Raw genomic sequence first — 26,530 nt, 5'->3', positions numbered from 1 at the left:
CTGACAAGCTAGTTTTAAAATATATATGGAAGGGCAAAGGACTAAAAGAAGCAAAGTAAGTTCTAAAACAAAGAGCTGGAAGACTCACGCTCTCCGAACTCCGTGGGGTATTACAAGGACACGGTTATCCACGGAACAGGACAGCGAGCCCAGAAACAGACCCGCACAAACACCGTCAACTGAGTTTTTAAAACAGCTTTACTGAAGTATATACATGGTAAAATCTGTGTAAGCACACAATGCAATAATAACTAGTACTTTTATTTTAATTCTTTGGGTGAACTTGCGAGCCCAACTGTGGGACTTTTCCAGCGCTCCGAAAAGTGCTCTACGGCCGCGGGAGTCACCCACCCCATTTCCGCCTGAGGCAGCCTGCCAGCCACTCAGCCTCGGGGGAGTTTTGGTAAAACCCCACTGACAGCCCAGTGAGGAAAGGACGGCCTTTTCCAGAAAGGTCGTTGTCGACTGGATGCCCACGTGCACCAACACTCCTTGGCACAAATCTCCTAACATGCATTAACATGAGCTCAAAACGGATGAGAGACCCAAACATAAAACTGCGACGCTTTCAGATGAAAACAGGGACGCTCTGAGCCACCCTGGGGTCGGGGATGTGCTTTCAGATCACAGCACGGAAAGCACACTTCCTTCGAGAAGAAAACTAATGAACTAAACTTCGTTACAATGAAAATCTTTTGTTCTTTAGACGATACTATTAAGAGCCAGACTGGGAGAAAAAAAATCTGCAAAACACATATATGATAAAGAACCTGTTGTATTCAGAAGCTATACTGAACTTTTTTTTAATACTTACCTGAGGACATGCTTATTAATTTTTTTTGAGAGAGGGGAAGGGAGGAAGAGAGGGAGAAACATCAATCAGCTGCCTCTCATACATGCCCTGAACAGGTACCTCTTGTCTACCCACCAGCCAGGGGACCAAAGCCACAACCTAGGCACGTGCCCTGAGCGGGAATCGAACCTGTGGTGTTTCGGTTTACTGGATGATGCCTCAAACAAGTGAACCACACCATCCAGGGCAGACCCTTTACTGAACTCTTAAAACTCAACAGTAAAACCCATTTTTTCCAACAAATCTGAACACACACTTTACGGAAGAAGGCATCTGGATGGCAAATCAGCACATGGAAAGACAGTCAATAATTTTCACCACAGAAATGAGTATTTCAACCACACGATACCACCGCAACGGGAGCTCTCATCAGTGCTGGTGGGAATGCGAAATGGCACAGTCGTTCTGGGAGAGTGTGGTGGTTCCTTGTAAAACACACCCTCACCAAAGACTCAGCCACCCCACCAACTCCTAGGTGTTTACGAAGGCAGAACAAATTACGTTTATATTAGAAGCCTACCCACGAATGTGAAATGATAACCAAGCCTTAACATATCCATACAATGAAGTACTCAGCAATGGAAAGGACGGAGCTACCGATTCCCACGACATGGATGAATTTAAAGTGTATTTGGGTTTGCAAAGGAAGACAGACTCAAAAGACTACACAATTCTACCACTTACATGGCATTCTGGAAAAAGAGCAGAACTACAGGAATGGAAAACACAATTGCCGGGGTGGGGAGCTGAGTACAAAGGTGATTATTTAGGTGGATGGAACTGTTCTGCACCGAGACAGCGGACACATTTGTCAAAGCCCAACCAGAGTGAATGCTGCTGCGTGAAAAAACCAGCTGGATGTCAACAGATCACAGACGGAAAGCAGAGTGTGACAAACGGATGTTTTGCAAAATGTGTCACATTACCTCAATGGAGAGAGTGGGGAATAAAAGAAGCTGAACTAAGTTACTTGGAAAATGGTATTTTGGATAGAAAGTATAGGGCTAAAGATACAAAAAATGTACTTCACGCTATACTCTAGTTAGCTCATTTATCACAGGGGGACTTAACTATTCCAGAACCACTTTGGAAGTATTCTAGGGCTGAAAAAATAAGCAAATAAGTTGCAGCTAAAAGGAGCCAGGTTTCTCACTGTCAGAGAAAGAACGAAGTTACAAGTAAGCAAAGAGCAAACCAGAATGAACCTTGTGCTGCTGGATGAGAGTCTGTTGCCCTTAAGACGGATGGATAGGCAGATCTAGATATAACACAGAAGATGCACCGACACATAGTCGGGACACATAGTCAGTACACATATTCACATCTCTTAGTTTGCTTCACCAAACAGGAGGAAAAGTGATAGCAACAAGCACACCCAACACCCAGATTCTGGTTTCCGAATACCCTTCCCCAATAAAAGGAACCGGGGCTTCTGGAAGAAACAGCTCGTTCCTGGGCGGACAGCCATATAATACTTGCAGTGCTACAGAGTTATAATATGGCCTTAAACATAACAGATGAGGGCACCCTGAGAGAAATTAGGAGTGGATCAGAAAGTGTTTGCAATAACCAAAGCTGAAACAATTTGCACAACAAAATAATACCAGTGTTGGATTTTACCCTAAAGTATAAAATAAAAAAGCCAGGATCACATACTAACATAAATAAATGCTCAAATAAACAAAGAGAAACAAACTTTTAAGAAAAATTCTAAATTATATAAATGCTATCTATCCCTTCTCCTTGAGAGTGGGCTAGAGTTACAGATTCACTTCCAAAGCACAAGTATGGAGAGTGGAAAAACGGTAGCTTGACAGTGGAAAAAGCTAGCAGACAGCACCTTAACCCAGAGGAGGACTGCAACGCTGTTGACACCACGTACCCTGGGATGCGCCCCACGATGGCCCCACGACGTGCTGCCATAGGGGAGGGCACGCCACACCCGGGGCTCTTCTTCCTTGCAGAGCGTCACCTCACATCTAATCATGAGAAAACACCAGACAAGCCCACACAGAGGGACATCCTTCAGAATAACCAAGACGTACGCTTCACAGAGTCAAGGTCATGGAAGACCGAGAAATGGTCACAGACTGGAGGAGACTAAAGAGGCATCAGCGATTAAATAAACACAACGTGGTATCCCAGACTGAATCCTGGAACAGGAAGAGAACGTTGGTGGGAAAACGGGGGAAAACCAAGTCAAGCCTGCAGTTTGGTGAACAGCGTTGCATCAGTGTTGACTGCTGAGTTTCGACAGGCGTGCGCCGCTCACATACGCTGTCCCCACGCGGGGAGGCTCAGGGAAGGGCTCGGGGAACCTCTCTCGACTGCTCGGCGTGGCGTACTTAAAATTCAGAAAGGAACTTACAGAAGATTGTACGCATTTTCTCAATAACTTGATCAACACCACAGTTTATTTGTAAACATATTATGAGTCAATAATCAAATTGACAACACTTTATACATTTCATTGTATAATATTAACATCATACCAAAAAACAATCCACTGTACTTAGTTACAGTTTTGGTACTTTAAAGTCTTTAAATACAAACGTATTTGAAACACTGAACATAAAAGAGGAAGATGAATGGCGGAGAAAACTGAAACATCAAATAAAAGAAACTAATACTTAAAAAAACACAAGATTATCTGCACTAAACACAAAATCATCTGATTAACATATTTAAAGAGAAAGAAATCAAGGAAATCAGATGATAATTTTTTTAATGACATAAAGTTGCAGTTTTTTAGGCCCACGTGAGAGGGAAATTGTATCCTACTAAATTCTGATCCATGTCCTTTTTGATACCTTTCTTTTCTTGGTTTCTAAGGAATGGTTGTTTGCTAGGGTTTAAGCTACACTAAGGGGAAAAAGAAATGGGAGGTAGCAAAAGCTAATGAAATTAAACATCTGCAGAAAAATTAGATGAAAATTATTTCACAAATTGTCTTTGGCAAATAATAAAGGCTATGTTTTAAATTTACTTTTTTGTTGAAATGGATCAGCACTGACACAAGATTTGAGAGATGCATCTTTATGTGAGTTGACGTATGAGAGGAATAAAGCCGAATTCACAGACGAAACACAAAGCAGCCTTCGAATCTTGCTGAGCGCCCCACGAACGCAAACGGCCCTCCTTAATCGTGAGGGGTCCTCGGCGGGACTCAGCAGCTTTCCTCATCCACTGGAGAAGCCAGAGCTGGCCACATGCTTCGTCAGTACTTTCTCTGAACTCCATGATCATGACTAGACTCTATTTCTTCCTCCAACATCGCTCAAGGACAATGCAGCAGCTAATCACACCCACATTTTAAGTTTTCAATCCACCAGCAACTGGGTTCCCTGCCAGCAACTACAAATGTCTGATTCATCATTAGTGTATATGTCACTACAGGAAGCTGGGATCAGTAATGCAGAAATAAACACAAGGACCAGTTAATTCAAACAAAGCAAATGAAAATGAGATTAAACAGCCCTGATCAAATAAAATACAGCTTCCAGCTGAAAATCTGTAAAAGTCACATGCATACCTAATAGCACTAGGAATGTACAATTTCAATCATTGGAAAAATAAGTGAGTGATTCACAGTCATAGAAATTATTTTAATATTAGTATGTATTTTTCCTTTTATAGACAAACATTTATAACATACACTGGTTTCTACCACATATAAGTAGAAAACTAAACGTTGACTGCATTTGCCCCAAACACAGCACTGCCTGTGCCCCAGGCCAGCTGCTCCGCAACACCCAGCTGCCTGGGCAGGGCATGGTACTGCGCACACGGCCATGTTAACAGGTCCTAAAAAGGCATGTATTTCCTGTGTTAAAATCCACAAATACCAGCTCTATAAATAACAAAAACTATCGGCAAAAAAATGTTTAGGTTTAACACTCCCAAAGTTTCTAATGCTTTAAGTGTTTTAGATATACATTGTTCGACCAGTTAGTTTGGTTACAGCTTTAAGCTAGCAAACCATTACCCTATGAGAACAGCTAAACTAATCTATAACACTGCACACACTTCCCAAGGTAACTTGAAAAATCTTAAAAGTGATTCCAATTATTCTAATTCACATTTGAGGCACTAAAAGAATCAATAACTCAGCAACATTTTGAAATTACTCATTTTTTTCTTTATCATTTCCTCCCAAACTGTTCACATCAATTTAAGCTCCAAATTGCCTAAGAACATGTCTTCAAAGTAGGCTTTTCACTAAAGTATTTTGATCAGAAGACAGAGCCTTAATGATTGTTACATAATTCTAATCTAAAATCGCAAACCTTGGTTAGAGACTATCAAATTCAATTTCATACCAATCCATTGGTACAATTAACTAAACAAAAAATAAATCACAGTGAAAATATGCAGCAGCCACAACTACGAGAATGGAAAATAAATTCTATTTATCCAGAAAGACTCTATCAAAATATAAAGTCCAAAGTGAGTGATGATAGAAGTCCACATATAAACATTGTTTAAAAATAGAATGTTTTCCAAAGCTTCTCATGAGATGCCAATGCAGAGCCAGAGTTAAGTCCTTACAAATGAAGGTGAAGCTGTGCATGACTGTGCTGATTTACACACCTCCGACAGAGTCCACTGTACACACACTTTACAGCCAGCCACAGGAACCCTTAGTGCCCCATCACGTCACCCTCAATGTCGGCTGTTCGCTGTTTTATAGTTTTGCTACTTTAAATACCAAGAAGCCTTTGAAAAGGAAGAGTTCCACCTCTTCCCATGATCCCCTAAAGAGTAGATAACAAAATATAAAATTAAACAAGATTATGTTTGATAAACTAACATACAAAATTACCGTTGCAATATTCATAGTGACTGCTTATAAACATAACAGTCATCATAAAGCCTATAAAGTACATCCTTAGTTTTATAAAAGAAATGTCGATTGTCTCAAGGTAAAAAATACAGTGCAGGCTGCTAAAGGCTTTTCGTTGCATTAGGAGGTGCAATGATGAGGAAAACTTGAGAAACCACGAACGTGTCCCCAGAACTTTGACACCACGTAAGCATGAGTCACACGGCGGCAGCAGGGTGCTCTCAGTGGTTGGCACTACGCAGCTAACGTCGAGAAAGAAAAGGCAGGAAGTGTGAGCAACAGACGGTGTGACCAAATCACTGCAAATGGAGATTAGCAACACGCAGTGAGGAAGGTGACCGTCCACTCCATTCTGATAAGGTGCCATCTTTAAATATTAAGTTCTTTGCAGGAAGTGGAACTCCCGAATCAGCGTAGGATGACTGGGAGAGCAGACTCGGGAGGCTGGCCTCTGCGTGAATGTCCAGCGTTGAAGCACCTTCCTAAAAGATCAAGAAAGGAGAGAAAGTCTACTTAACTCCTGACCAACCACTCAGCATAGCTGATAAGAAAGAGAGACCCCGGTTACCCGAGAAATGTTTATGGAATGCAAAGCCCTAATGGAGATTGCAAAGACCTACCTCACAAAACCAAGATAACAAATGACAGGTATTAACATATGCAAAAATGACTAATACAAGTTATACTACCATAAGCGCTTTGATATATATAGAAAAACAGGCTATGAGATTACGGGATTAAAAAAGTGAGTTCTGCCCTGGCGGGCATAGCTCAGTGGATTGAGCGCGGGCCTGTGAACCATACAATCTCGGTTCGATTCCCAGTCAGGGCACATGCCTGGGTTGCAGGCCAGTTCCCAGCAGGGGACTCATGAGAGGCAACCATACATTGATACTTCTCTTCTTCCTTTCCCTTCTAAAGATAAATAAATAAAATATTTTTTAAAAAAAGTGAGTTCTTAGACAATCTCCGAAAACCTCAGAGCACTAGGCACCAAAACAACCCGTCCGCTCCCAGGGTTCTCGAACTCAGGTGTTCAGCGCAGCCCTCACCTGTTCCTCACCTTTAACTAACCACCAAGGGCCTGCTGATCTACCTCCAATGCGGGTCCCAAATCAGTTTACCTTAATTACTCGCCCCAGCCATCACTGCGGTCTAGGCCAGGGGTCCCTCTAAAGCGGGTATGGTGCTACAAAAATTTTAGAAAGTTTCTATCTATTCACTGCACCCTTTAAACATTTCTATTTTTGTGTGTGTTCTATTATACACATAATTTATTGGTATGACAGTATATGTGTGTAATCAACAAACTTTATTACGGACACATGCAACATTGCTTTGTTTTGTTTTAATGAAAAAGGGTGCTCGGTTTACCAATGTCTCACTTGGACTATTACGCTAGTCTCCAAACTGATCTTACTTCTATGCTTGTTCATTTTCAATCCATTCTCTAAACATAACTAATCTTTTAAAACTGTTAGCCAGAAGTAATGTCATTACGTTTAAAATTCTTTAATGGTTCTCTCTGCACTCAGCATAAGCTGCAAATTCTCTGACATACTCTGGAAGGCCCCCCGCCCCCTCACGCCACTACCCTGTTTCCCGAGGCTTCTGCCCCACGGGCCTTCTGCTTCCCTGTATACCTGGTGCTTTCCTGACCCAGGGCCTTTGTATCTGCTAAGCTTTGCCTGGAATACTTTTTTCCATCCTTTAGGTTTCAGATTATATATCACCTCTACCTATTTCAAATAGGTCTGCCTTTGGATTCCATCAGATCTGAAGGAGTCTGGCTCCTTCCAAGTACTTACTGAAACCTGTGATCGCTCACGTGTTTCGGTGTTTACCTGACTGGTGTCTCACACAACACTCTAAGCTTCATGAGTGTCTCAGACATCACTGTTTCCCCAGTCCCTGGTAAAGGGTCTGGCATAGCACAGATGCAAGGATTTATTGAAAGAATAACTGAAACAAAACTCTGAAGTCTGATTACATGTTGGATCAGATATTCTGAACAAATATTCCACCCTAGAAGTTCATCTACAAATCAAGTCTAGGGCTTCCAGTCACTCCCTTGAGGGGGGAGGGGAGGGCTGGGGGTGAGGAGGACACAGGGTTCGGAAGGTCTAGAGCACTGGCTCCCACCACCTGGGACAATGAAGACTCACTGCAGTTCCTCAGGGGTCCAGACTCATGAACCAGTGCCCGTATGATGCCCGGCCTATAGCCGACGCTTAGCACACAGAACAGAGTCCGAGCTCAGCCCTCCAGAGCCGGCCCACAAAACCAGGTGCAAGTCCGCTAGCGTCCTGAATCTCAGTGTCTTCCTTTATAAACTCAAATTAATGCCTATCTCACATCTCACTGCTATGAAGGCTCAAAACAGACATGGAAGTGTTTTGCACAAAAAGCTCTACACGAACACCATTTAGATCTTCAGGCTGTTGTTACCTGGAATGAGTGAACAAAGTTAAGGACGTGCAAAGCGAGTTTTCGACTGGAATGTAAGAGGTTCTGAAGGCTGAAAAAAAGGGTGGAGGGAGTTTAGAACAAATATAATGACAAGGACTAATATCCAACAACAGTTTAATTTTAGTAATTCAAATGCAGTTATATATGCACACACATTATGATTAACCACATTAAAACTTTAAAGAGACAATTTCAATGGATCTCACCAATGAAATTTCTCCTTCTTTTCATATTAAGGCCTAACAGTACAAAAAGACCATTTTGAAGTAAAACATCCTACATAACCAAAATTAAAATTTATTGCTAAAAAAGCTTAAACTGTTGGCAAATATGTAAATTCAAATCTTTTTAATTAAAAATTTATGCACTTTGAAACATAGCAATTATAAAGTATGACCGATTTAACATAACATCAACCCATGAAATTACTTTTCAAATATATAAATAAGTAATAATTGAAGAAAATTTCAAAAATCAGCCATAATTCCACCACAAGACATAATCACTATTAATATAACTTGAGTGGGCATGTTAAGAGTAAAAGAAGTCGCAAAAAAAATTCTGCACAGACATTTATATATTTTAAAAAACTAGGTTCACACCCTCATATAAGCATTCCTAGCTCACCATACCCCCACCAAATCTGGGTAACTCAGTAAAGACAATTACAATGAACTGAAACATGCCCAAAATGTTTCTATGCGCCTAATTTTTGAGGTACCAAAGTAATTTTGAAAATATAGCAAAACCCTTAAACTAGCAAACTTTATATTCAATTGATATAGACGATGACTACGTTCATGTGTGAAGTACAAGAAAGATTCTGCAACTGTTGCTGACTTAAAAGTCGCAGATGAAAATATGACAATGAATACAAACTCTTACCTCTCTTTCCTGCAAAGGCCATGGGTAGCAATTTTTCTACAAACTTTCCGGTTTAATTCAGAACTAAACAGCGGAATTCCAAAGCACAGCTCGAGAGGAACCCAATCTGCTTCTATTGTGGCAACTGCAAAAGACATAAACTCACTAATCACATCTATATTTGCCCATCACGACTGGCCAGGGTTTCTTAGCCCAAGTCCATGCATCTTCACTGGTTCCTCCCACCCGCCAACGATTTAGTTCTCCCACCAATGAGCACACTTGGGTGGGTGGGGGCTGTCAGTGAATCTCTGAAACGAAGGTGTTTTTTGAGTATGTACATGCTTCTGAGGAGAAGGTACTGTTTTTACCAGATGCTCAAAGTGGTCTTTTACCCAAATTGCAAGATACCTACAAGATGAGAGGAATTAATCAAAATCTTAACAGGGAAAAAGAAACCTGTCATTATTCTCAGGTCATATTTTTTATGTTATTATTCTACATACATAGAGTGTTTCCTAGAAAATTCTTCTTCAAAGGTCCATTATGGATAATAACAGCACACTAGTGACTTAGCAAAAGAGTTAAACCTTAGAAATTAGTCTAAGATGGCAAATAATTTTTAAAACCTTACCAGAGTTTTGCTTAGCTGCTGAATCTAAAGTTGCTTCCTCAATGACCATTTCAAATGACTCTGTGCTTCCATTTACATCCGAGCCAGAAGCCAGATCAGGTTCACCTTATAATTTGAGGACAGGCACAACATTAAGATTCTGGTAGTTGGTTTACATTGTCAATAAATCAGTCCTAACATAGAAGAGGATTCGGGCAATAGAAATGGCAATGGAAAACAATAAACAGTCCTTAGCTCTAAAGCAGTGGTTCTCAACCAGGGGGCAGTTTTGTCCCCCGAGAGGCATTAGGCGATGTCTGGAGACAGGTCTGCTTGTCATGAACCGGAATAGCGACGCCACCGATACCTAGGGACGCCACAATGCACAGGGCGGCCCCCACAACCAAGCTCACAACATACACGGTGCTGAGCCGTCAAGCCCTAGCCTAAAGAAGTAAGAATTCAAAAGGCAGATGAGAGGTTTAGACTTTCAGATGGATCGTTACTCAAAAAAACCCTTTCTATGCCCATGGAAATGCGCAGTCTGATCACAGCATTCCTCTTCAAAACTCTTCCTGGCTTCCCGTATCTTTCAGCACAGAAGATGCTCCTAGATCTCACCCTCTCTCCACTCTCACCTCCGGCCGCTGCCCGGTAAATCCTTTCTTTGGGCCACACAAGCTGCTCCAGTCCCTGATTTCCTCTACCTGGAAGGCTGCTATCCTCCCGATAAACCACCGCCACCTTTGGTGTAGGTCACGCCTCTGTTTTCAGTGGAGACGCCACGCTCTCTGAGAGGCTGCTCCGACAGCTCCGCTGGGCTGCGGCGTGCCTTCTCCGTCCTATGTGGCGCTGCAGGCTGTTTAAACAGACCCGTTGCAGTCTTGTAACACTGCCCGGTAGGCGGGTTCATGTGCCTGTCTCCCTGTCAGGGGCACTACTCCCTAGCTCTTAGAAATTCAAACATCTCCAGCGCCCACACAGATATCCCATAAATGTCTGTGGAATGAAGAAAAGAAAACATGGCAGCTGCAGCAGACAAGCTTTGCAATGACTGCCGACCCACAGGCAACTTCTCTGGGAAAGGCCTCTGTGATACCTGGCAGTCAGCTGTTGAAAATTACCTATCGCACAACAATAGACACGAAAACCTGTTATGCTATTAAAAAGAAGAAAGTTATCCAAATTTTCTGACCAAAGGTAAACGGACCAGGCATGAATGCCTAGCTCAAAGGGATCCAATCCAACCCACTGGATGGCTGGCAATAAATATTTCTCAGGAATTCCAACTGAGAGGCTCAAGGAACAGAGCCAACTGATGACAGACTACTGAACTGGAGGGTTTCCTAGCCTCGTGGACCAGAGCTGGAGCCACGGCAACCACAGTCCCATACAGACAAAATTACGCCACAGCAGAAACAACAAGTAAGCATGAAAAGGTGACTGGAAAATAAATTTTAAATTAAAAAGAAAGAAGAAGATCACTAAGGAAAATTAGCCATCATCAATATGCAGGAGAGACTGGAGATGGAAAGGAGGCGGTGGCCAGGAAGGCTGCGCAGACAGAGCCAGGACACGGAGCAGACGGAGCTTCGGAGAAGTGGAAAGGGGAGCAGGGGAGAACGGACACGAGAGGCACTTCCAAACCTATCTCACTGAACCGGGGAACAGCTGGACAGCGCGGGAGAAGGAGAGGGACGACACCGAGACAGGAAGGGCAGTGACACAACGTCACCTTTGACAGAAAGAAAAAGGTTGAAAGAAGAACTGTTCATTCCATTTTGGAAACATCTTTACAAAGAGACCCAAATTTTGAAGCCATCACCCCACAGAGGAACCCAATTTAAAATAACCACGGAGAGGACAGTAGAAGGCTAACGTCCAACGAACGTTCTGCGTTCCCACCCCAGGACATCGCTTCTTGGGTTGTGCACTTAGTATTCTCTCCGTCCGAACTGGTACTTGTCCAAATGATGTCATGGAATATTTTCACACTTCAGTGAAAACACATTAAGTATTAAACAGTTCACATCCCTACAAAGCTCTCTCTTAAATACTAAGATGTGATCAACTCAATACCGATTACCTTAACTCAAAGAACCCAACTGTCGGCTAACCTCTCTCATCCGAAGCATCACTGAGTTTTCTGTTGGCGAGGCGGCTCGAAGCGTTCAACATGGTGATATATCCACAGAAATGCTGCACGTCCACTTTGTTCCTTAACATCTGCAATGCTTTGTGCACGCCCATATTGGCACGAGTAAACTCTAAGAACAACGAGTGACATCAAATTATAAGTGACCACAATTCTTAAACTGCTTTCATATTTTAATCTATCAAGACTGATTCCAATGGGAGAGTATCTGTGAACACAAAAGGGTGCTACACACATAACACATTTACAGCCTCCGGGGGGCATTTGTTGTGTCAGAAGGAATTACCTGCTAAGTAAGCAAATACAGCCAGTTAGGGGCAAATTCTCTAGTCTTCTCTTTGTGGTTCTATTCTGCCTCAAATCCTTCTTTGGTGGGCTTCTACCAAGAAATTTATTAAATACACTTACTCTTTAAACATTTAAGAAAAATAAAATTACTCTTATTGAAAATAAAGCTTATATACTTGAAATTATATCCCTAATAAATTAAATATTAGCTCAATTTCTTACAAATATGTGTACTCAGAAAAGAGGAAGATGTTGTACATGTAAATACGGAGATTCCTCCTTTTTTATAACCCACACAGCAACCTCCCAAAGCAGGAGGTCTGCCAATGAGTTCTCGACCTTTTACAGACTTTGAGACCCAACTGCCACTCTGTATCTCCAGGTGAACAACTGTTTTCCCCACAGAATTTAGAGCGTATCATCCGAGAATTAAACAGCAAAGTTTAGTTGCAGGCAAGTACTCATGTCTGAAAAGTGGCGATTTTTTGGAAGAGAAGTCTCTAAATTGTGTACACATTTACTCCCAACAGCCAAAGGACAGCACTTGGTTTCAAACGTGAGGCTCCTGCAGTTCAGCACGTGGAAAGGAGAAAGAGATCTATAAAAACCCTCTGCCCTCCCCCACTCTGGGGGTGGGGCAGCGGTGGTGAACGTTTTGAAAGAACAGCAAGTTTCTACACAAACTGACCTAGGCTCAATCTCTCACACCAGCCTGCTCTCTGGAAATCTAAGCCCAAGTGCTACATAAAGATATGTTAAACTTTAATGATAGTCTTGCTCTTTTGGATACATGTTTTCTGAGTATTCGACAGAGAAAAGGTATCTTCTGTATTAGACAAAAGACTGAATCTGTCTTTACAGAACTTCTCTGCCTCTTTACCAAACACTGCACCGCACACCCAACCCTAGAAAGAGGTGACACTGCACAGGGCTGCTCCTCCCTTGACTCTAACCAGCTTAATTTAGCTCGAACTGCACCCACTCAAGTCCTCTCAAACAGCAAAAATCGACGTTAAAGAAGTGACACAGGAAACCCACACCAGTGCTCTGTCAGCTGGGAGGTAGGTCACAGACGGCCGTCAGCACCCACTTCTACGGAACTACAACAGCCCCTGAAAGAAAATCGCTGTGTAATATTGTAGGGGGAAAACTCAACTTTCTAAGCATAAAATTGTCCCGAAGACTTGCTTTAAATAAATAAACAAACAAACAGTAAAAGGAAACTAAAAGACTAAACATACAGAAAACCTAGTCTTCCATCCAGGCAGACACCTACTTATCTCTTCGTCTCCAAAACAGACTAGTGTTCCTTCAAAGGTCCTAAGTGGGTCTCAGTCTATTAACTCTTTGTGGGAAAATGCACGTGACAGAAACTTATTTTTTCTAATACTCTTTAAAACAGAATGTAAGTGGACCCTAGAACTTCAAAAGCTGAAGCATTCATCTCCTGCTATGTGTTTCACCGAATTGGTGACAAAGATTAACAATAAAGTCAAATGGATACAAATCAGAAGCGAGGTACCTCCTTGGAGTTCTGTGTCATCAAACGGAAACGGGATGTGGACAGTCTCCCCTGTCCCGTGCAAACCATGTCCCTAAACATGAAGAAACACAAGTTCACAGGTATGTAAAGAACCCACATTTGCAGCAACAGACACTCAAACACTAAGACTGTGCCATGAGGGGGTATATTCCACATTAATACTCCATCCAAGTGCTTTCAACAATTTTCTATTCTCTCCAGCAAGCAGAGACAATCTCACGTATATATGAACCTATAAGGTGATGGGCCTCAAATTGAGTATATGGGCTAAATTTTGAAAAGGAGGCTAATTTAGCAGGTAAATCATGTGCGAGCCAAGGACACTGAATGAGGTCAAGTGCACTAGTTCTGAAACAAAAGTGGTGCAAGATCCCCACAATCCCCTGGCATACCAGGCATGAATAGGAGTGTGAGACTCAAACGCTGAATGACAGACATTCAAAACTACTTGTTGCAATATTATAATTAATTACATACAACTAGAAGCAAACAAAACACCCATCAATGGGGGGCTGATTAAATAAATTCATGAATGTATTTTCAGCTGCCAAAAAAAAAAAAAAAGACAGCAGTAGCTCCCTAAAGACTGAAATGGANGCATGAATAGGAGTGTGAGACTCAAACGCTGAATGACAGACATTCAAAACTACTTGTTGCAATATTATAATTAATTACATACAACTAGAAGCAAACAAAACACCCATCAATGGGGGGCTGATTAAATAAATTCATGAATGTATTTTCAGCTGCCAAAAAAAAAAAAAGACAGCAGTAGCTCCCTAAAGACTGAAATGGAAAGCTCTCCAGTGGCTAGGTGGGAAAAGCACGGAGCGTGTCCGTGTGTAAGTGGCTGCACACGCGTGATGGACCCCAGAGGGCATGGCAGGAACTGACAGAGGTGGCGATCCGACTCAGAGAGAGATGGGGTTAGATGGGCCATGATACTTTTCTCTGGGCATCTTTCAACAGCGTTTCATTTGGGAATCATGTGCCTACACTATCAATTCAAAAATGAAATTTAAAAAATATCGAGCATAACCACCTCACTCCAATGTTACAAATAATATTACATTCAACTCATGCTCATTTGAATTTTGTTAGTTTTAAAGTTTTTTTAAATTTAATCTCTAAATTTGGTTTCACAATTATGCAGGGATAGTAAGCATAAAGAATTTAATGTTATGTTTATGTGTAGTTCATTATAATAGAAAATTTAAGTTAACATTGGAGAATTCTACTTTTTCCCTTCAAAAGAGACCCATACATCACATTCAAATTCTAGATACTGTGATATAAAAGGAAAACAGTAATTTCAGAGAAAAATCGCTCATTTAATTAGTTCATATAATAACTTGAATATATTTGTCACACTGCTTCTATTTCGTTGATACACTTATGATTTAAACACTTTTATAATAAAGGCATGGTTTTAATAAAAATCTTAGTTTTGTTGTTTTAAGTTCCAGTGAGATAATTTTCCATAGAATTTAATACAGGAGACCCTCTTTTTTTTAGAAAAAGCAAAACTCCTTAACAAACACTTAAAAACTCTCCCTCCCTATTTCTGTTTCCACGACAAGCAGAGCTAAGATTTTTTGAGATCTTACGTGCTAACACAGGGCTAAGCACTGTATATAGATTTTCCATCTCATTCTTTTCAGCAACCTTATAAAAAAAACCTTTATCATCTCCATTTTGCAGGTGAAGGCACTAAAGTTCAAGGAGGTCATCTAACTTGCCCAAGGTTACTAGTAAGTGGTGGAATCAAGGTGGGAACGTAGGCAGTCTGACTTGAGCCCATGTCCAACCCATCCATTCCATTCCATCACCCTCCGCGGCTCCTACTCCACGCTTTCCCTGGGGGCTAACGCGCCCGCCCTCATGGCTCCATCTACCACCCTCGTGCTGACGCTGACCCTCAAACCAAGCCCCCTGCTGGACCTCTCATTAGAATTTCACAATGTTTTCAATTACCCAGACAGCGCTACCACTCAAATGTCCCACGGACGCCTTGTGATCCACATGCCCGTCTGCAACGCAGCAGCATAACGTCTTGGGGACATTATGGGAACAACACTCGACAGGGAGGCTACAGTAACAAAGAGCTGGTCAATGCCCAGTGCCGGCGGGGAGGCAACATGACGCCGTCACTTTGGAAAACAGCCGGGAAGCTCCTTACACAACTAAACATAGACTTGTCTTCTGACCTAGCATTTGCACTCATAGCCATACACCCAAAAAACTGACAACGTGTTCACACAAAAACTTGTATATGAATGTTTATAATGGTGATTATTATTATTCATAATAGCCAAGAGGTGAAAACAACCCAAATATCCATCAATGATAGATGGACAAACAAAATGAGGAACAGTCATAGAATTCATACTATTTATTTGGCCATAAAAAGGAATGCAGTACTGATATATGCTAAAACATGATGAACCGTAAAAACATTCCAAGTAAAAGAGGCCCATCACAAAAGACTACGTATTATATAATTTCACGTACATGAAATGCCCAGAATAGGCAGTGTAAAGAGAGAGCAAGTGTCAGTATTGCTTAGGGCTGGAGGGCTGGGAGAACAGGGGAGTAAGAACTGAAGGAGGAGGGTTTCTGAGTGATGGAAATGGTCTAAAATCGAGCATGGCGATGGCCACAGGTCTCTTCGATTACAGCGGTCTGCCCAGCCAGGGAGGAGATAGTCCGAGACCACCAGTGGGTGCCTGAGACCAAGGATAACACCAAACCCTACGTACGAGGTCTGACTGGAAAAAGTCCAGCCATTGTTAACATACCAAGAATGGTTTGCATGACATCCATGTTGCCCGCCAGCCAAGGAAAGCGGAGTGGAATGCCCATGTGTGAACAATGATGACTTCACTCTACTAGTCAGTGGGCGTGGTAGATGTCACTGAGCGAACATGTGTGCTGCGTGGCCGTCACATTCAAAATGACTGAGCAAGTAGAGCAACGAATCTGTACCAAATTTTGCGTTAAGCTTGAACATTCCTCTGCACAAACTAATCAGATGACTCGGAAGGCCACAGCTATGGGCAACTGGTGATGGGCAGCTTCATCATGACAACACGCCCACTCATGCACCACGTCTTGTGCAGAGTTTTTCTGGTGAAACATCAAATCACCCAGGTGACTCAGCCTCGCTGTGGCCCAGATTTGCTGCCCTGCAACTCCTGGCTTTTCTCAAACCTAAAATCACCTTTAAAAGGGAAGAGATTTTAGACCATCGAAGAGATTCAGGAGAATATGACGAGGTAGGTGATGGTGACTGGGAGAACTATGTGCGGTCCCAAGGTGCCTACTTTGAAGGGAACTGAGGTGTCATTGTCCTGTGTACAGTGTTTCTTGTATCTTCTTCAATAAATGCCTATTTTCCACAGTAAGTGGCTGGATACTTTTGGGATAGACCTTGCATACTGTTTTCCCCCTATACATACACACATATCTATGATGTAGTTTAATTTATAAATTAGTCCCAGTAAGAAATTAACAATAATAACTAATAATAAAATAAGACAATTATAACAATATAGTGTGACAAGAGTTAGGTGAATGTTCTCTCCCCCGGCGCCTACCCACTACAACCGAGACTGCTACTCAGTTACTAACAGGTGGGGAATGTGGACAAGTGTGGGCGTATTGGACAGGGGGCAATCCACACCCCATGAGGGCACAGCAGGACAGCTCAAGATTTCATTATGCTACTCAGAATGGTGTGCAATTTAAATCCATAAATTATTTATTTCTGGAGTTTCACATTTAATATTTTCAGGCCATGTGGACCGTGAGTAACTGAAACCACAGAAAGTGAAAACATGAATATGGGGAACAAACTGTACTAAAAACGTAACTGTGCAGTGAAAACTGGTGAGTTGTTTGCTACATGAACTGTACCAATGAGGCTACTTTTAGAAGAAAAGACAGGCCCGTGGGTTACAGAAGGGGAGGCTGGAAGCTGAGGTCCACACTGCTCCTACCACTCGCACACTGCAGACAAAAAGGCCACGACTGAAGCCCAGGTCCGACTACTTGTATTTCAGCTTTACGCATTTCAAATTACTGACATCCAACGGCAATGCAGCAGAATGATGTACAAATTACAAACTTTACCAAAAAAATCCAAAACGGGCTGTTTCAAATGAAATAACTATACCTGAATCAAAACCGCCGAATGCGTTAAAGCATCATTCAACATCGTGAGCACGTTGGACGTGGGAACCACCCCAGGGTCGTGGCCCCAAGACGTTATTAGTAACCGATCATAACCCTATGGGAAAGAAATGAATGAAAGACAAAACGGCATTTAGAAATGTGGGGGGGGGGGATTAAGAAAGTGGTCTCTAAAACCACTTACCAGTTTTTATTCTACTCAAAAATAAGGAAAACAAACAAATCCCAGAGACATACCTGGAATATATCTGGCAGCTTTCGGAGTCTGGTACCTTTGGACAGTAAAAGAGATGGTGGTCCCTGCCCGGTGATGTGGTAAATGTACAGTTTAAACCAGACAGAACTGACTTCTGGGATAGCGGGTCCGATATGCTGTAACCAGAAAGCAGGCGAGGCGGTAACACTTATCTGAGGAAGCCAGATTTCACAAGCTAACCGAGTACTGTCTTAATGACAGCTAATGCTGCACACAAATGTGAATTGCTATCATCCCTATGAAAATAACCTTTAAATGCTCTGTCCAAACAGTTTCAGTTTTATGCTATAGCTGAGCGAGGACATCTTATCACTGCAGGTAAGAGAATGGCCCCTGAAGCGGACCACCAAGGGCTGAAGCCCCTCGGCCGTATCCTCAGAAAAAGGTTACCTAAGTGCTCTGAGCCCTCCTTTTGCTCTTTTGGAAGGAAACAGTAAAATATCTACCTCATACGGATGTTGTCGGGTTGTTCAAAAAGTTCAAACTAGTACCTGGTATATATAGTAAGCTCTGTATCAAAGTGTTCATTTATTATTATTATTAATCGTGTGCAATTTGTCCCAAAAGGGACCCTTTTCCCATTCACTTATAGTTCACGCATTCCTACTATGCCTAGAAGTTGTGCTAAAGAATAGGAGGAAGTGCGTAGTGGGTGGGATTGGAGGGGGCACATGGAGAATTATAGAAAGAGGTCGGTGAAGGTAAACCTACAGCCATAGTCCAGCCGAACAGAGGACAGATGTGGCGGGGGGTGTGCTCACTAAGGCGGCGAGATGGGCACAACCAACAAAACCGACCTTGCACAAGAATCCCTTCCTGCCTTCTACACCATTAACCCTTGCACATCTAGGAAACCAGGCAGGATGTAGCACTGAAATAGAGCAACATAACCCCTACCCTGAAAATGGTACAAACCACCATGTCCTTGCTAAGTAAAAACCAGAAGTCATCTTCACAAGTAAATTTTAAAGATAACCAGAGTTCTACCTTTCCCATACTCTCTTTTCTTTTCAGTTTATTTAGTATCACAGCTCCATTTCTAAAACACTTCATTTTTCCTAATTAAACTAATCTTATCCCTCAAGCCAATCCGGACTCCCTTCTTAGAGGATCCAAAAATGTTCTCTTTAAAAGACTGCATTCAAGAAGGAAATTTTAATCTACTGTGTCACAAGGCACCGCGTGATACACAAATAAAATGTACCAATGATACCTCACAAATTGAACGTAACATCTTACACCAGCATAAAACACAAAACTGCTTTGTGAGCCAGTGACCTGAACACGGTGTCTGCAAACGAGAATTGACCCCGCAAGACGGTTAGAGCTCTTCTCCAAGCCGCCACCGGGAAGCGTGAAGTGGGGGCAGCAGCCCCCGTCCGCACGGTCTTTACCTGAGGGGTGCAGCTGCTGACAGGCCGGATTTCATTGGTGAGGGGAGCCATGGAAACAAGCAGAGTGTAGTTCTTGTTTAGAACTCGGCTGCAAGTCGCAGGGTCCAAGCCAAGAAGGCTTTCGCAGCGTAAGAGATCCAGAGGGAAACCTGAATTATGGCCAAGCACACAGGGAATGAAAGACTGACAATATGCAACAAAAATGTCTAAACAAAATACTGATCATCTACCTTTAGATTAAAAAATAATTTTTTAAGATGGAATATTAAAAAAGCTAAATTTCCTAAGGGACCACTAAGATACTTTCAAGGTTTAAAGCTAACAGTCTTTATTCCTGGTCTAAAAAGATAACTGTCTCCTGGTGTTCCTTTAGGCCACCTTTTACTTGTAAAAAGGGCTTGCTTCACCTGTCTTCCTGTCCAGCCCAGCCACTCCAGGGCAGCGGCAAATTAGGAACGCCTGGGTGCCACAGGCGAGCTGCGGGCTTCCCTCCCCCACCTTCGTCTCTACAAAGAGCAGCACAGCCAGGTTCTGAGTTCAACAAGAGTTCCCTGCGGCTGGTCCCTAAAGCATGGGTTTACTCAGTATGTAACAGATGTGAAGGGCGCCAGTGTCAAGCAAGATGCATCTAAAACAACGCATGGCCTGCTGAAAAAGCTCAGAAACCTTGAGCACAACTAGGGCCAGATTCTGCATGTAACACCACGCCTTTGGTAAAAGGAAAGGCTGATTCAGGGCTGGGCAGAATTATAAGATAAGACTATTTTGCCAGAAAGTAAAATATTGCTCAAAAAATTTTTTTAAGATGAAGGCATGGCACAAGGAGACAGGAGACAGTGGGAAGGAAATCCCACTAGCAAAATGTGAGACTCCCATATCACAAAATAATTGAGAGGCAGGAATGACTAAGAATATAAAAGAATATAAAATAATTCATACTAAGAATATAAAAAAATGCCTAGTCCTAACTGTCAAAAATGAAAAAACTGTTAGAGTTAGAAAAAAAAATTAAGGGACAGTCCAGGCAAGAATCAGTCCTGGATGCCGAATCTAGAAGAAAGACTGATGACGTGTAGGATATCTGCATCACCTTAAGTATCTGCCCATGGACTGCTTACTAGTTGCAGGGTGGGGTGGGAGGAGAAGAGTTAAGTAAACAGCAGAGAAATCAGAAGACACGTTAACTGTGCAATCAAAATTAACGTCACGTTAGGGGGCAGGTGGAAATCATGTGCCTCCAGATGTCATTCCCTTAGAAGGACATATTACTTACCCAATATTCTAGACATGAACACACAAACCAAATCTGACCACAAGGAAACACCACACACACCCAAAGTGAAAAACTTTCAGTAAGCCCAACAAAAAGATACTATATTCTCAAAAAAAGTCATAAAAGACAAAAAAGAAGGTTGTGAATTCGAAAGAATGTGTGACATTAAATGTTACAGTGGTGCTAAGATTTCAAAGTCCCACGATGCAAAGCTTGCAAACGTCCAGGACTTGAGCCAAACGCTCCTGCACAGGTGCTCAGGTCACCGCACCTCTGCAAAGACACACATTCCTGGGTGCCTGCTGCCCACGGCTCAGGACCCACCGCCCGGAACCTGAGTTCTGATTCCCTCAGTTCCCAGTTTGGGAACCCCCGGTCTGCCACAAAACTGAGACTGCACCCCAAGGCAACGGCCACCCCATTGGAGTTCACCAACTGATTAAAATTGCTACTTTCTTTTACTCTTTAAAAAGAGGTTACTGTTCTCTTGCCTAGTTTTTAAAGTAAAACACTTTAGTCAATAATATTCCAGCAGTTTCTGAATAGGAAACCCTTGTTTATTATTTTTATACAATGGAATCTTTTATTCTTGAAATTGTGTGCTTCCTACATTAATTTTGGCATCTGTTCACCCCTCGGAAGAGACGCCCGTTCTAAATTCCATCCAACTACTTCAACAGATTAACACTCCAATCATTTTTGTCGATACTAATAAGATTTAAACACTAAAACGTTAGTGGCACATAAGAGAAGAAAAGGTAAAAAAAAGGTAAGAAACAGTGACAAGCAAAGAAATTCACTAAACGAGCCTCTGGCTGTAAGTCCAACACGCTTACACAAAACGTACTAAGTAAATGATGACTAACAAGTGAGCATGACCCATTTAAATCTCAGAAGTCCCACAGGATCGTATTTTCAGAATCAAGTATACATCTCATACCGTAACTGGGCTGGTCCGGCTGTGCAGTTTGTGCAACTAAATCTTTATTATGACGAAGGAAAAGTATCGTGTTTCTCAGAGTGAGTGCGTGGTCAAAGTACCTCTGTGCTTCTCCCTCACCAGTGCTCTGAACCTAAATGAAGAGAAAGTAAGTTTTTCAACAAACACCACTCTTAGGCCATTCCTTCTAATACATAACGAAATAGTAGAGATACTAAGACATTAAAATCATTAAATAAAAACTCGCCCAGGTAATACTGAAACAAATATTAACCTCAGTCTCTACTGATTTTCCATTTGACCTTACGTTTGAAGATAGAAATTTCCCCCAAAAGTAAAACTAACACTTTTAGAAACCAAATAATGCTAAATCATACCATTGTATAAATTATATGGCCCACGTATAATTTAAGCACCCAAAGAGGGTGCTTAAAAACCTCTAAGATCTAAATTCTGCTTCATCCAGTAAAGTACTCCAACGCATGGTCACCAACCGTGCCTGTAATTCTCATTGCTCTGGTCACAATTTTGTATCACTGGTTACAAGGGACAATAGAGTACGTGACTCAACAAAGCTGTTCGCCATTGCTGAGTACACAGCTTAACTTCACTCGGTCAGGAATTCCTGAGCCCCTCTTCTGTGCTGTGTACGAGGACCGTCCAGGCCATGAGGACAGAGCACTGAACAGAACCCCCCCCTCCGCTGGGCTTACGTTCTCATGCACGCTCTTCTGACCCTGAGTCAGTCACCAGTTTAGTATGAAGAAACACACATATCCCAGAAATAACACAGAACACAGAAGGACAGGTGCACAGGGGAAATAACTAAACTAGATTTGCATTAAATCTAGTTAAGTTATTAATCAAGACCAACCAACCAAGTTTAATCAAGCTGAGGCTTCTTAAAAGACAGCTAAGAAACTATTTTAAAAACTAAACTTCACACTAACAGTCTTTCCCAAGAAAGACTATGTGACAACAATGAACCCAGATCCACAATGTGTGACAGTGGCGTTCCGATCTCCTCTGCTTGGTGAATGACGAGATGAGGTAAGAAAAACAAAAACCAGGAAAACAGAATGTAAGTGTGCATGAATATAATGAAAATGCATTGGCAAAAGGTAATACACAATAAGCAACAGGGTTCACAGGATGTTAAAAGTATTGAGGGAATAATGGAAATTTAAGGTAAAAGAGACCGATTAATAAGAAGGATTATCTCAAATCTATTTCTACATTAAAAAAGTAAAAATCCTATGGAGAAGGGGCAATGAAAATGTTATAAGAAGTCTTTTTTTAAAGACAATTTTTAAAAACCATCAAAAATTCTCTAAAGAGCCCATTTAATACACAGAGTTCGTCACTAAAGCACAAAAGGTGCCACACGGTATTAGTCACGGGTAACAGGAAAGGTATTATTAGTCAAGAAACAGAGGAGATACACAAACCATTTGCACGAACAGCAGAGGACGGACTAAACATCCAGGGAAGGGAAAACCCCGAAGGGCAGGCAAGACTTAGCGCCAAGGGAAGCCAGGGCTGCCCTCCCAGGAGAGCGGGTGGGAGGTCAAGGGCAAGCAATACTGCTGGGTCTCCAAGAGGCTGAGAGGGACGGTGGGAGGGGACAGAAATATGACACCGGGGGCACTGTTCCAGATTTCAGATAAGTGGAACAAAAACTTTACATGAAAATGTTTAAGAGGAAATCATACAGAGTTATACCAAAGTAAATAAATAGATCAAAAATAAAATTTAAAGGCTATTTTAGAAAAACACAACCTAGACTAAGATTTCTATACCCTGTTTCTTCATTATATCAAATCATGCTATTAGATGAGATTAAAAAATCATTTTTAAAGTCACAAAATTCATTCATCCACTCAGTATGTTTAAAGCTAAGTGACTACCACAGTATTCAGGTGGGGAATGAGGTAGGAATGAGCAAGAATGCACCAAAAACCTACATAAATCATTAGTTGATGGTTTATCAAGCAAGAAAAGGCTCCAAGTGCACGAGCAGCCCCTGACAAGCAACCCGGCTCTACCTTTTCTAGTTCGACAAGGAAGCTGTCCAGAGACTCGTCTGAGAGTTTGCCGACTTCGAACATCGTGACCGCATGGCTTTTCAGGTTCTGCGATAAAGAAGCAAAAGCAAAAAAAGTTAAAATATATCGTAGTGTCTTATACAAGTAATTTCAAGTTCTAGGTCTCCTTTTATGCTGAGCATAGCGTCTTACATTCATATTATGCTTCCCAACACATTTAAACTCAAGGTGCATGAGGAGAGGGGCTTATTCTTCCAATTACAAAGGTATCGTCACATAAAAGTTACTTTCTTCCTCTACGGAATATAAATCAAAGGCAGTCGTATTTTCAAGATCAGATCTAGTGACATATTAAAAAAAGATACAGAAGCACTGAATCACTTAACATCTAATCTTTGTTTTAAACATTTTTATATTTAAACAAGAATTCAACTTACTGGTGAAAGATTTCCCATCATTAAAAAGGCGGTGAGAGTCGAATCAAACAGAAACGCTATACGCTTTGTATAGCCTGTAGACAAACTCAAACTGCTTACACTGGCTGTGTCTGCTGAAAAAAATTGTAATTTAAAATTAAGTAAATGAAAAGTATTCTTTGCTTATCATTTAGAATGAAAAACTATTTCATTTCAGCTTCACTTAATAATCAGAAAGTACATAATTAAGCATAAGCCATACTGTCAACGTACAGGTCCCAGGACTCATCACCGACATAAAGTTTTTTAAAAAATGTATTTTAAAGGCACTCACTTTTGTAGCCAAGCTCTTGGAAAGCAATAATTAACCAAGTCTTGATATCTGTCAGATCAACAGTACCAAGCAGCCTAACTTCCTCACACAAGTCACCTGGCCCAGGTAACAGAGCTCCTTGGGGGAGCACTGGGAGCCCATGCTCTGCTCCTCCCTCCTCGACATAAACCAGGTGCGGCTCCTCATCTCCGAGGCTTTGCCCTAACCCTTTGTGCTTAGCCCGTGCTATGGCTTCCTTCCTCACCAGCTAGCTAGCTCTTATTCACTCTTAGTCCAATTATCATCTCTTCCCTGAAGGCTTCCCAAACCTCTCTAGGTAGTGAGGGGCCCTTCCTCTTTGCTCCCCACACCGTACCATTTCTCACTTTGCTGTGGATTCTGCCGCTACAATGCCTTCTCTCCCTAGACTTAATTCTTAGAAGGAAGGTACCATGTTCTTGTCAATTTTATACCCTTAAGATCTAGCACAGTGCCCGATATATTGGTAAGCACGAAAAGACTGCACATGGAACGAGTGAAATCTAGAACAAACTGTAAGGTCACTAAGCCTACAGAGCTCCCCTGTGAGCATACGCGCAGACGCATGCCTCCTCTGCAGAGAAACGCCCAGTGAAACTGACGCACGCTAACCTTGGTCTTCCTGACTATTCGTGTCAGTGTCAGTGGCGGACGAGGCTTCTTGTACAGGACTCCTGCTTTCCCCGCCATCCCACGACAGGAGCATCTTCTGTGGATCTAAAGTACTCCTGGTAACGAAGAAACCATTCACTTTTTAGAGATCTTATTCGTGATCTTACACAAAAGTAGTTAGTGAAGTCAGAACTTAAATTGCAAACACCTATCTAAACCATTATACGCTGGTCTGAAATGGAAATGCAGCCCCAAAATGCTGTGCCCTCACAGGACAAGGCTTCATAACCAAGACCTACAGACAGGCTTCGAGGAATTTGAGAGCCCTTTAAAATTACCGTATATGTGAAATGTTGTATACGTTTTTTTCTGGGGCTCTTAGTTTCCCTCAATTCTAAAAAAGACTCACCACACATAAAATTTTAAAAAACACTAATATATAGGATTCACTTCAAATGATGGTAAATAAGTAAAATTTTTATATGTGAAACTGTATTTTCTAAAAAGAAAACTCTAAGATCTCATACTAAATAAATGAGTTACTTTAATCTGTTTATGGATGGAACATTTCTCCATGATGAATGAAGTTGATCCAAATTTATTACTTGTCCCTTCTTATGGGCAAAGCCCAATCGGCAATACATTGAAACAGCATTCTGAAAAAAAATACATATAGGAAATGAGCATTTCAAATAAACCAGACATCAGAATCTTTGTAGACAAAATATCATCACAGACTACGCCTACAGATCCTCAAACATTTTCACCCTGTAGGTAGAAAAACAATTTTCTGTACGCCGATTCTTCATGTAGAAGAGGAAATGCATGCAATTCTCCGGCCTGGCCCTCCCTAGATCTGTCCCCAGTGGAGGAGTTGCTGCCTTAATTATGTCATTACGAGACACCCCTCAGTCTGCTTCCTGCTCTGCAGAGAAGTGTGGGCACTGCCGTTCACTCCTCGGGGTGGAGTACTAATGGCGGCCCTTATCCTGCTCCTGCCTGTCCCGTAAGCACCCCTTTACTGTGCGCACTTCTCCAACGGCTAAAAAGGAACTCACTGCCTCCATTCCTCAGGAGCTTATCAAAACAAAAACCTAAAATAAAATCCATTCGGTATTTAAATTGTAAGTAAAAAGAGTATAAAAATTACATACCTTAACAAGGGATAAGTCTATCTCAAGCACATTTGCAAGCTGGAAAATGAAATTAAAAACTGTGTGACATTCTTAGAATTATCAGCATATTAACACAGTTGCAGTAGAACTTTAACCATAATTAGCAAAACTTTTAATTATGAATAATTGAAAGACTGAATAAATTTTGAAATCAGAACTTTCTTCTTTCCATTATCTTTAGGATGCTTAGAGTAGTAGAAATTCAGGGAGTGACCTTAACAACATAAGATTCTTTCCTCTTTAATTCT

The 26,530-nt window shown here is 41.7% G+C and overlaps 1 protein-coding gene across 2 annotated transcripts in view; it reads right to left on the bottom strand.

Annotated features, from left to right (window-relative positions):
- Nucleotides 1-3,248: 3,248 nt before the first annotated feature.
- The window catches only part of FAM91A1 (family with sequence similarity 91 member A1), a 37,922-nt gene continuing 14,640 nt past the window's right edge, over nucleotides 3,249-26,530 (bottom strand). For both annotated transcript variants that reach the window (XM_037048484.1, XM_037048485.1), the window contains 15 exons: nucleotides 26,262-26,300; nucleotides 25,651-25,763; nucleotides 25,108-25,223; nucleotides 24,165-24,277; nucleotides 23,728-23,814; nucleotides 21,683-21,815; nucleotides 19,470-19,618; nucleotides 18,057-18,191; nucleotides 17,803-17,916; nucleotides 13,608-13,680; nucleotides 11,760-11,909; nucleotides 9,664-9,768; nucleotides 9,051-9,174; nucleotides 8,145-8,214; nucleotides 3,249-6,178 (listed from right to left, as the gene is read on the bottom strand). In XM_037048484.1, the coding sequence (XP_036904379.1) occupies nucleotides 5,993-6,178; nucleotides 8,145-8,214; nucleotides 9,051-9,174; nucleotides 9,664-9,768; nucleotides 11,760-11,909; nucleotides 13,608-13,680; nucleotides 17,803-17,916; nucleotides 18,057-18,191; nucleotides 19,470-19,618; nucleotides 21,683-21,815; nucleotides 23,728-23,814; nucleotides 24,165-24,277; nucleotides 25,108-25,223; nucleotides 25,651-25,763; nucleotides 26,262-26,300 (1,707 nt within the window). In that variant the 3' untranslated portion in view covers nucleotides 3,249-5,992. The remainder of the gene's footprint in view (nucleotides 6,179-8,144; nucleotides 8,215-9,050; nucleotides 9,175-9,663; nucleotides 9,769-11,759; nucleotides 11,910-13,607; nucleotides 13,681-17,802; nucleotides 17,917-18,056; nucleotides 18,192-19,469; nucleotides 19,619-21,682; nucleotides 21,816-23,727; nucleotides 23,815-24,164; nucleotides 24,278-25,107; nucleotides 25,224-25,650; nucleotides 25,764-26,261; nucleotides 26,301-26,530) is intronic.

The sequence above is a fragment of the Sturnira hondurensis genome, unplaced genomic scaffold (assembly GCF_014824575.4).
Source record: "Sturnira hondurensis isolate 20B ecotype Veracruz unplaced genomic scaffold, ASM1482457v3 Scaffold0006413, whole genome shotgun sequence".
In the NCBI taxonomy this organism is placed as follows: domain Eukaryota; kingdom Metazoa; phylum Chordata; class Mammalia; order Chiroptera; family Phyllostomidae; genus Sturnira; species Sturnira hondurensis.
The sequence above is the reverse complement of the archived record's forward strand: the minus strand, read 5'-3'. Positions and strand labels throughout refer to the sequence as shown.